Here is an 11,553-nt window from a genome sequence, read left to right as displayed (position 1 = left end):
GAAACTTCCCCACAAATCGGGTGTCTCGATTAGATACAATAGAAGTGGGTAATCCAAAATGAACCCATACATGTTCAAAGAATAGTTTTGCAGTTTATTCAGCTGTAATATGTTTACTACAAGGTATCAAAATACACATTTTGCTGAACCTATCCACAACCACATATAGATAATCATGATCTCTCCTAGATTTAGGCAGTCCTCCAACAAAGTCCATGGAAACACTTTCCCAAGGGTGAGAAGGAACTGGTAATGGAGTGTACAAGCCTAGTTTTCTATTGCTGGGCTTGCTTTTAGCACACATAGTATACCCTCTTACATATCTAGAAACTGTCTCAATCATTTTTGGCCAATAATAAAACCTTTGCAGCTGTGCAACTGTTTTACTTACCCCAAAGTGACCTGATATTAGAGAAGTGTGTGCCTCTCTAATTATCTTTACTCTCTCTATTTGTGGAATGCAGAGTTTCCCATAATGATATAAGAGTCGGTCCTTCACATGATAATCCAATTCTTCTACCTTCTTGCCTCAACTCAAAGTTTCATATACATCTTTAAAGTCTATATCTTGAGCATATTGTTCAATGTAGCTTTCATGTAGTACAAAATTATGCTTAAGTATGCCGAGCGCTCGGGGCTTCTCCAATTTGAGGTTTTTTGCCCAGCGATGCTAATTACACATCAAAAACTGCCTTTTTTTCTCGATCCGGGCCTCCTAGGGGCTAATTTTGCCTCCCGCGCAGTCTCCATGGGCTTCGTTTAGCGCGCTTTGGCCGTGGTCCTCATCGTTCCATGTTGGCTACCATTGCCACTGGTTTAGAGGTGTTCTTGATCGCTGTTTTAAATCCTTTGAAGTCTGTCCCGACCTGGTACAACCATGGCTCTATTAATCATTCTTTATGGATCCAATTTAGATCATGGGTTTATTATTAACTTGGGTTTATAATATCAATCATCGTCATCTTTATTATTCTCTTGTATTTGTAAAATCATTCACTCACGCTTCTTGATCCCTTAGGTTTTTAATATTTATCCGTTGGGTTCACTAATTCCTTGGGTTTATAATATTAAACCATTGGGTTTATTAGTTCCTTGGGTTTATAATATTAGTCCCATGGGTTTAATATTATTCCCTTCGATTCATAATCCCTTGGGGTTTTAGTATTAATCCCTTCGTTTTATTATTCCTCTGCATTTATAATATCAATGATGGTCAACCATTGTGAATCATAGCAAACCATGGTTAACCATGTTTGAATGTCGCATTGTAACAACGATTGTCTCACCATCAAAATAAACCGTGTTTATTTTAGTGTTTGTAGTGTTTATATTTGGGTTTAAAATGTTGGGTTTATAATATTTGTCCCATGGGTTTAATATTATTTCCTTCGGTTCATAATCCCTTGGGATTTTAGTATTGATCCCTTAGTTTTATATTCCTTTAGGTTTATAATATCAATCCCTTGGGTTTTTTATTCCTTTAGGTTTATAATATCGATCATGGTCAACCATTGTCAATCATAGGTAACCATGGTTAACCATGGTTGAATGCCACATCGTGACAAGGATTGTCTCACCATGAAAATAAACCATGTTTATTTTAGTCTTTCTAATATTTATATTAGGGTTTACCAATGTTGGGTTTATAATATTAGTCCCTCGGGTTTAATATTATTTCCTTGGGTTCATAATCCCTTGGGGTTTTAGTATTAATCCTTTGGGTTTTTATTAACTTGGGTTTATAATATCAATCATGGTCATCTTTATTAATCTCTTGTATTTTTAATATCAATCCATTGCACTTCTTGATCTCTTAGGTTTTTAATATTTATGAGTTAGGTTCAATAATTGCTTGGGTTTATAATATTAAACCATTCAGTTTATTAGTTCCTTGGGTTTATAATATTAGTCCCTTTTGTTTATCTTAGGTTTTATATACTTTGGGTTATACTATTAATTCTTTTGGTTTTTTAGGTTTTTAGTATTAATCCCTTGTTGTTATTAGTTCCTCAGGTTTATATTATCAATCCCTTGGGTTTATTCATCTAAGGGTTCATATTCCTATTATATAATATTCCTATCATATAAGGATTCATCTAGGGCTTATAATATTAATCATAGGGTTTAATATCAAACCCAAGGGACTAATATTATAAACCCAACATTGGTAAACCCTAATATAAATATTAGAAAGACTAAAATTAACATGGTTTATTTTCATGGTGAGACAATCCTTGTCATAATGTGACATTCAACAATGGTTGCCAATGGTTGTCTAATATTAGTTCCTTGGGTGTATAATATTAGTCCCTTATGTTTAATATTATTCCCTTTGGTTCATAATATTAATCCCTTGGGTAATGATAAGGAAAAGAGACTAATATTATAAACCCAATGTATATAAACTCTAAGATAAATATTAAAATCACTAAAATAAACATGGTTAAATTAATAAAACCTATTATTATTATTATTATTAATTATTAATATTTAATATTACTAATATTATTATGAGTTTATATTATTATAATAATTATAAATATATAAGAATATCATTGTTATTATTTATATATTTATTAATTATCATAAATGGTTGGTCTTTTAAAAATTACACATAATAATTCACTTAGGACAATTCTAATTATTATTGGATCATGATTATTATTATGATCTAATATTATTATAATAATGATAATTCAATATAATTGTGATTATTATTATTATTATCTTATGTTATTATTATAATAATATAATAATAATTGTAACATATTATTATAATAATAAAAAAATAATATAATAGTAATTATTATTATTATTATTATAATAGCTATTATATTATTATTATTATAATATTAATTATATTATTATCTTATTAATAATTATATTATTTTATTTCTTGAATAATATAATGATAATCTAATTAATTAATATTAATAATATTATTATGAGTTTATATTATTATTATAATATTAATATAATAATATATATAAATCATATGGTTGTTAATATTTATATAGTTATTAATAATCAGTGGATCTATCAACTTATATCAACCCTATTTTTTTTTTGATAAATATAGTTGAGCTAGTGTAAATATTTCTCACCGTTCCAACGAAATCACATGGCGGACCAGGTTCAGTTTCTCCTGTCTTAGTCTTGAGGATAAGAAGTTGAATTTCCCAGGATTCTGATGTTTTTTTTCAATCAACTTGTGCAGTGATTGTAGTGGCAGGGCCTGCAGCCGTGGCTTGAAGTTACCATCGGCTTAAGGATGGTTCGCCGCAAGTAGATGGGGCTGACCACTAAAGGTGGGCGAGCGTAAATATTAAAAAGTTAATTATTGTACCATATTGGAAATTACTGCTTATGGGAGTATACATGTCGATGCCGTAAAGAATTTTTGCAGGGTAAAGTCTTTAATATCTCAGGAATGCTAGAATTTTTGTGCAGGGTAAAGTCTTTAACATCTCAGGAATGCCAGAATTTTTTAATTATGTCAGGATTTGTGCAGGGTAAGGGTATTAAATGCCCGGTTATATGCATACTGGATAACCCGATAACACACGACTGTTATTTTTTATTTATTTAGTCACTGAGCACGTTATTTAGCTAATGGAGTTGTCTATAATGCGACTTTTTGGAGATTCCGGTGACGGAATCCAGCGGAAGAAATTGAGGTTAAATCTTGATTTGTTGCAGTTAAAATGGTTTTTTAACTGCATATTTGGATTCAGCACCCTGGAAAACCCCTGGTACGCTTTGATTGTGCAGAAACTAGCTATCAAACTTGCGATTCCAATAAATTGCTGCCGGATTTTGACCAGAAAAACCTACCGGAAAGGCTTCCAAAAAGTCGCATTATAGACAACTGCTTTAGCTAATCACTGAGCGCGTGTGCGTTATCAGGTTATCCAGTATACATATAACCGGACATTTAATGCCCTATAGCAAGCTAATTAGCTCTTGCCATATTTAATATCTCGCATATCAGAATTTTTTAATTATCTCACGAATGTCAAGATTTTTGTGCAGGGAACAATTTTTTTCCCAAAAAATCCTTAGCCTCTCAAATTAATTAGCTAACAACTTAGGACTGCATAATCCCTCCCAAAAAGTCCTTAGCCTCTCAAATTAATTAGCTAACAACTTAGGACTGCATAATCCCACAATGGCCTGCATCAATGGCCTGCATCTTTCTTTTTGATATAAAAATTTTCAATTCCTTTCTGTAAAATCTAATTTTTTAATCATATAAAATTAAACTTCACACAAATCAACCACAAACAAACTAATAAATTAAACTTAAACGTAAACTTATTTACGCCTAACAAAAAAGTCAACACAGCCTCTACGCCTAACAAACGAATCTACACCTAATATAAGTTAAAAATAAAAAAGGCAACGCAACCGCGCCCAGAATCTAAATTATCTACACGTAATATATGTTGCAGAAAGGCTGGCTGACCATAGCAATATGTAACAATATGACACAGCATCACACGTAGCATTACAACGACATACATGGTGGGCATATATGGATTTTCTGTATTAATGGTCAATGGTATAATAAATATTAATTATCTATAATTTAATTTGTGGAGAAGATAGAGATGGCCTTATTTATAACTGTGTACCACAAATTTGTCTGAAAGTAGAAATTTAAGTTGCATATATCAAATTTTTAAAATTTAAATTCCCATATTGAATTTATTTCCATTATAAAAAAAATTTCTCTCATAATAAATTTTTTTAAAACAAAAATAAATAAATTCCAAAAAAGTTAAACTAAATTATCACCTCAATAAACAACACCCTAATATAACATAAACTTCGTGTGGCCCTACCTATATTGCCCTCAGCTACTGATATTGGTGGACACCCTAATATAACCTAAACTTCGTGTGGCCCTACCTATATTGCCCTCGGCTACTAATATTGGTGGACACGTCAAACTGTAACAAAATTTTTATAAGTAGATTGCATTGCCCTCCCTCCATGCTCCATGGGAAAGAAGAGGTATATGCATGCAGTGGTATCCCTCTTCTCTGCTCTGCGCAGTGGCAGGCCTTAGTTACATCGAGTCGAACTCAATGGATATTGGAAGTTTACTATTCTATTCTCTGCTGGGGATCACTTCCGCCATCATATACTTTGTCTTGGACGTGTGGAAGAGAAAGACCTACTGCAGGCTTCCTCCCGGGCCTCCGGGATGGCCAATTGTGGGAAATCTGTTTCAGTTGGGTAAAAATCCCCACGAATCTCTGTTCCGCCTTGCTACCAAATACGGCCCTCTCATGTCTCTCTCCCTCGGAATGAAAACCACAGTGGTGGTCTCCTCTCCCGCCATGGCAAAGGAAGTTCTCAAAACCCATGGCCACATCTTTGCAGGCCGGATTGTCCCACAAGCATCCAAAGCTCTTTCTCACCACAAGCACTCATTTCTTTTATGCCAATATGGATCTCGCTGGCGTATGCTCAGACGCATATCCAATAATGAACTCTTCTCTGTCAAGTGGCTAGAAGCTCTGCAAGATCTCAGAAGAGATCAAGCACATCGAATGATTCATCAGATTTTTGAAAGCTCCCTGAAGGGATCAGAGTGTGTGAATATTGGACACATTGCATTCCACTCCGCGTTTAATCTGATAGGGAACCTGGCCTTTGGTAAACACATGTTCGATTCTAACTTACGAGCATCTGAAGATCTGAAAGACGCTATTTCGAGAATGATGGTTCTACACGCCGCTCCCAATTTGGCCGACTATTTCCGGTGCCTTCAGTTCTTGGATCTACAGGGTGTTTATCGTAATATGGTAATCTACAGGAAAAAGTCGTATGCTGTTATGGATAAATTCATAGAGGATCGCCTCGCAAAGAGGAGCAAAAACAGTGACACAAGTGATGATGGAAAGAAGGATCTCTTGGACGTTTCGCTGGACATGAGAAATGATGAATTTACTCTCCCTGACATCAGGGGCTACTTAAGTGTAAGTCTTTCGCTATCTCTTCTGGCTATTATACCCACACAAATCCTATCGAATTGTGAAAATACTAATAAACAGAGTCTGATTTATAATTTCTTTTGCAGGATATCTTTGTGGCTGGAATGTTGGAATATTAATTCCAACTGCTGTGCAGCAGCAATAGCTGTTTTACTTTATTCATTTGTCTTTATCCGGCGCCCCACATTTTTCCCCCGATCTGTTAAATCACCGCTATTACCATCTTTTCACCGTTTGCTTGTTTGTGTTCCCAAAGGAGGAGGAAGATCAGATCTGGGCTCTGTGCCGTAACAGCTCACCAAACAGCATTAAAGAAGAAGCATGGCCGAGAAGGAAAGTACCAGCCGCAACACTTATCAGTCTTGGGTTTCAGCACAACCGACTCAAGAAATACAGCAAAAGATCAGATTTGTTCATTATGAGCGGCAGATTGCAGCAGAGTCTCTGTCAGAGAGTTGAGGCGGTTGATGGATAAGTTATGACCGCTTCCTGCACTATATATATGTAGAGCCACAGCAGTGTTAATCACTCAGCAATATAGCGCAGCAGCGCTGGAATGTAATTTCTGTGTTTTTAAGAAAGAATGTGCAGCAGCATGAGCTCACATGAATGAAGCCATTTTGCACAGCAGTGCTGAAATTTTATGAGATAGTTGTTGTGTGGAACTGAAGCGTTCCTGATGTAATCCCTCTGTCAAGAGGAAGATGCTTTTCAGCATAGTTTGGTGAATCCCTCTGTTAAGAGGAAGATGTTTTATAACAGCAGTTGTGGAAATCCCTCTAAGTGAGGAAGACTTAGTTTTATGTGTTGGTTTACTTTCATAAATAGAAATTCCTTTCTGTGCGTTTCTGTTTCACCAAAAGTTATTTCGTCAAATTTTTAGTTGCTGAAACAGCTCGTAACTCAAAAATACTTGACGTCAAAATTTTTACATTGCTGAAACACCGTTGCTGAAACACCTGTTTCAGCAACTGAAAAAAAACTGTGTTGCTGAAACACCGTTTCCAGCAAACGAATTTTTCTGTTTTTCTGAGTTAAAAACAGAGTATTTTCCTGTGTCAAAACCAGAATGTTATTTTGATGAGTTTATGATCCTGAGGCAAAGTAGAGCATTATTTTATGCTCGGTTTTGTGTTTTTGAATTATCAGAAAACAGAGTATTACTCTCTGTTCATATTTCTGTTGTTTCGGAATTTATCAGAAAATTCTGAACAGTGGAAACAGAGGATTTTTCCACTGTATTTTGTTTGGAATAACCAGAAATTCCCGACATGGTATCAGAGCTTGACCAGGCTCTTTGAAGGCGTCAAAGAAGCTGAAGGAAGATTTCTTGCAGCAGCAACTTCTCCAGCAGCGTGAAGACTCAGCCAAGAAAAATATAAGGTATTTCTCAAGAATTTCTTTTGTGTTGCTGTTGAAGAAACAATCAGTTATTTTAAAATACTCAGTCAAATGGCAAGGTCAAAGAAGAAAGTCACCAATCCTGCTAAGAATGTGTCTCCCTCTACTCCCAAAATAGAAGACAATCAACTTGAAAGCATTCTATTTGAGGCTTCAAGACTTAATGGAAATTTTGATGTGTGGGAAATAAAAATGAGGACTGTCTTACAGTCTCAAGGGATTGAAATTTGGGAATCAGTGATTGATGATAGCAAGATGGATAGAGAATCCAAGGAGTGCAATGCAAAAGCAGCAAAGACAATTTTGGATGGGCTGCCTGATTCTTTAAAGAAGAATATAGGAAAATATTCATCAGCAAAGGATATATGGGACAGACTTCATGACCTTCATGCAAAGGGAGCACTGACCATGACAATGAGTCAAGAAGAACCCATCATAGAAGCTGAAAATGAAAAACTTGACCTCATCAAGCTTCAAGTAAAAGAAAGGGATGAAGAGCTAGCCAAGCTCAAGAAGGAGCTTGACCAATGCAAGAGGAAACATCATGAAGAAGTCATATCCATGACAAATCAGCTGAACAAAGCAAAGAAGCAGGAAGACGCCTTGTCAAGTCAACTTGAACAAAGGCACAAGATAGTGAACAAATTTGCAGAAGAGATTGGACATTACAAGGTAGAGGTCTCCTCCCTTAAGTCTGAACTACAAGAAGCCAGAAAGCAGGCAGAAGGAGCTGAAAAGAAAATGGAGAGCAGTCAAGCAGAAATCTCCAAAATGAAGTTTGATATTATCTCCCTTAAAATAGTAGCAGCTGAAGCTACTCGTAGCAAGGAAGAAACTGAGGAACAGCTTACAAAGAAGAACAATGAATGTGAAAAGTTAGAAGAAGAGATTGTCCTCCTCAGGAAGAAGGTTGAAGGGATGAACAAGATCATGAAGAGCTCTCAAGCCTTGGATGATATGCTCAGCTATCACAGATCTCCATATGATAAGTCAGGACTGGGGTATGTACGTGAACCCACAAACAAGTATGAGGATGCCTTAAGCAAAGGAGATGTGAAGAAGCCAGAAAGAGATGGTGATGCTCCTAGTTCCAGCAAAGGCAAGGAGAAAAATGAAGGCTGCAATAGAAGAAATCCTGCTCCAAGCATAAAACCAGCTCCAAGAAGAAATGTAGCTGATGGCAAAGAGGCAAGATGCAATGGTCATCAACAAAGGATCTCAAGGCAGCAAGGCTTCAGAAGTACATCAAGGAAACCTCCATCTCCCAGGTACCAAAGTTCATTTTTTGGTTATTGTTATTGTTGTTCAAACTTTGGTCATATGGCAAAAGACTGCAGAGCAGCTCATAGAGATAGATGTTGCAGTCTCCGACAATCTCCAAGAAACAATTTTGCAAGAAGAAATCATGAATTTTTATTCATGAACAATGTTGAATGTTTCAAGTGTCATAACATTGGGCATATGGCACGTGACTGTAACTTGACATGGGCCTTTACACAAGCTAAACCCATGCAAAAGAAGAAAGTTACACAAGTATGGAGGAGGAAGAAAACACAGTCCGAAAGTCCCTTGAGCTCTCCAGCCGATCTAAGTTTCTTTTGAGAAGATTCTGCCAAAAGAAGATAATGCATACACTAAAGGGGAGCCTGTAATTTTTTATCATTATTGCTGAACTGTATTAACAGTCATTCTTTGATGAAGATCTTCTTATAAGGAAGAGATATGGAATTAAATCTCCCATGACAACAGAGAAGGAGCAGGTTGCTGATATTCTGACCAAACCATTGGATCAGAAAAGTTTTGAGTTTTTATTGAAATGTCTGGGTATGATTGAACGCCCAGCAGTTGAAATTAAAAGGGGAGTGTTGGAATATTAATTCCAACTGCTGTGCAGCAGCAACAGCTGTTTTACTTTATTCATTTGTCTTTATCCGGCGCCCCACATTTTTCCCCCGATCTGTTAAATCACCGCTATTACCATCTTTTCACCGTTTGCTTGTTTGTGTTCCCAAAGGAGGAGGAAGATCAGATCTGGGCTCTGCGCCATAACAGCTCACCAAACAGCATTAAAGAAGAAGCATGGCCGAGAAGGAAAGTACCAGCCGCAACACTTATCAGTCTTGGGTTTCAGCACAACCGACTCAAGAAATACAACAAAAGATCAGATTTGTTCATTATGAGCAGCAGATTTCAGCAGAGTCTCTGTCAGCAAGTTGAGGCGGTTGATGGATAAATTATGACCGCTTCCTGCACTATATATATGTGTAGAGCCACAGCAGCGTTAATCACTCAGCAATATAGCGCAGCAGCGCTGGAATGTAATTTCTGTGTTTTGAAGAAAGAATGTGCAGCAGCATGAGCTCACATGAATGAAGCCATTTTGCACAGCAGTGCTGAAATTTTATGAGATAGTTGTTGTGTGGAACTGAAGTGTTCCTGATGTAATCCCTCTGTCAAGAGGAAGATGCTTTTTAGCATAGTTTGGTGAATCCCTCTGTTAAGAGGAAGATGTTTTATAACAGCAGTTGTGGAAATCCCTCTAAGTGAGGAAGACTTAGTTTTATGTGTTGGTTTACTTTCATAAATAGAAATTCCTTTCTGTGCGTTTCTGTTTCACCAAAAGTTATTTCGTCAAATTTTTAGTTGCTGAAACAGCTCGTAACTCAAAAATACTTGACGTCAAAATTTTTACGTTGCTGAAACACCGTTGCTGAAACACCTGTTTCAGCAACTGAAAAAAAACTGTGTTGCTGAAACACCGTTTCCAGCAAACGAATTTTTCTGTTTTTCTGAGTTAAAAACAGAGTATTTTCCTGTGTCAAAACCAGAATGTTATTTTGATCAGTTTGTGATCCTGAGGCAAAGTAGAGCATTATTTTATGCTCGGTTTTGTGTTTTTGAATTATCAGAAAACAGAGTATTACTCTCTGTTCATATTTCTGTTGTTTCGGAATTTATCAGAAAATTCTAAACAGTGGAAACAGAGGATTTTTCCACTGTATTTTTGTTTGGAATAACCAGAAATTCCCGACATGGAAGTGATACGACCACAGTGACAATAGAGTGGGCAATCGCAGAACTCATTCGCAATCCTGAGAAATTGAAACGAGCCCAAGCCGAGCTGGAAGAGGTTGTTGGTCTCAACCGTAGGATGGAAGAAAGTGATACCGAGCGTCTCCCTTATCTCCGCGCAGTGGTGAAAGAAGTGTTCCGATTGCACCCGGCAGGTCCTCTGCTCGTCCCACACAGAGCAGACAGCGATTGTGAGATCGCGGGGTTCGTGATACCCAAACACAGCCGAGTACTGGTGAATGTTTGGGGCATGGGAAGGGACCCTCAGATCTGGAAAGAGCCATTAAATTTCATGCCAGAGAGGTTTATTGATGATGAGATGTGTGGTCATGTGGATTACAGAGGAAAACACTTCGAGCTGATACCGTTCGGAGCAGGAACGAGAATGTGCGTGGGGCTTCCATTGGCAAGTCGGATGGTTCATTTGACGTTGGGGTCGCTTATCCACTCATTTGAGTGGGCACCTCCCAAGGGGACGCGTGCGGAGGAGTTAGACATGAGCGAGAAGTTTGGACTGGCGCTCCATAAGGCCGTACCCTTGGAGGCAATTGCCACGCCACGCTTAGCATCTCATTTGTATTAGAATTTCGAATTAGAGTGGTGTGTTTATAGCTTTTTTTTTATAACTCAAGTTTATAATTATAATTTTAAGTGTTTTTGAGTTTTATTTTTGTAAAGATATAGTTTAATTTATAGAATAAATAAATTTTTTTTAATGAAATTTATTGATATAATGTCAAAGTTTTAGAATGTATAAATAGATTCAACACTTTGGAATTCTAAAATATTCGAATTTTGTAAATTCAATAATTTAATTTCAAATTTATGAAAAAATTATTTAATTTTAATTAAAATTAACCAGGAAAAATTATTTCATCTATAAATTAAATTACATTTTTTATTAAATTTATTTATACATTTAAAAACTTATTTTAAATAACCAAAAAATTTATATTTAAATAAAAAATAAAAACCATTTTATATATCGATTAAATTAACCTTAACTAAAAAAACTAATAACAAAAAACACATTACTGCACGTCAAAGAAAAAAAACACATACCTGCACGTCAAAGAAA

At 36.1% G+C, this 11,553-nt stretch overlaps 1 protein-coding gene across 1 annotated transcript; it reads left to right on the top strand.

The window, feature by feature from the left end:
* Window positions 1–5,090: 5,090 nt before the first annotated feature.
* Window positions 5,091–11,058, top strand: LOC149231980 (cytochrome P450 76T24-like). Its single transcript, XM_089376406.1, has 3 exons — window positions 5,091–5,987; window positions 6,089–6,108; window positions 10,443–11,058. The coding sequence occupies exons 1-3, from the start codon at window positions 5,091–5,093 to the stop codon at window positions 11,056–11,058; spliced, it is 1,533 nt and encodes a 510-aa protein (XP_089232532.1).
* Window positions 11,059–11,553: the final 495 nt, after the last annotated feature.

The sequence above is a fragment of the Pinus tabuliformis genome, chromosome J, assembly GCF_031772625.1.
Source record: "Pinus tabuliformis cultivar Carrire ecotype Pingquan chromosome J, CPIR1, whole genome shotgun sequence".
Classification (NCBI taxonomy): Eukaryota; Viridiplantae; Streptophyta; class Pinopsida; order Pinales; family Pinaceae; genus Pinus; species Pinus tabuliformis.
The sequence above is the reverse complement of the archived record's forward strand: the minus strand, read 5'-3'. Positions and strand labels throughout refer to the sequence as shown.

Bases quoted from the DNA above. Each gene is read 5' to 3' on its own strand.
- LOC149231980 (XM_089376406.1), top strand. From the start codon at position 5,091: ATGGATATTGGAAGTTTACTATTCTATTCTCTGCTGGGGATCACTTCC. The intron at 5,988-6,088 runs GTAAGTCTTTCG...TTTCTTTTGCAG, and splicing joins ACATCAGGGGCTACTTAAGT to GATATCTTTGTGGCTGGAAT. The intron at 6,109-10,442 runs GTTGGAATATTA...CCGACATGGAAG, and splicing joins GATATCTTTGTGGCTGGAAT to TGATACGACCACAGTGACAA.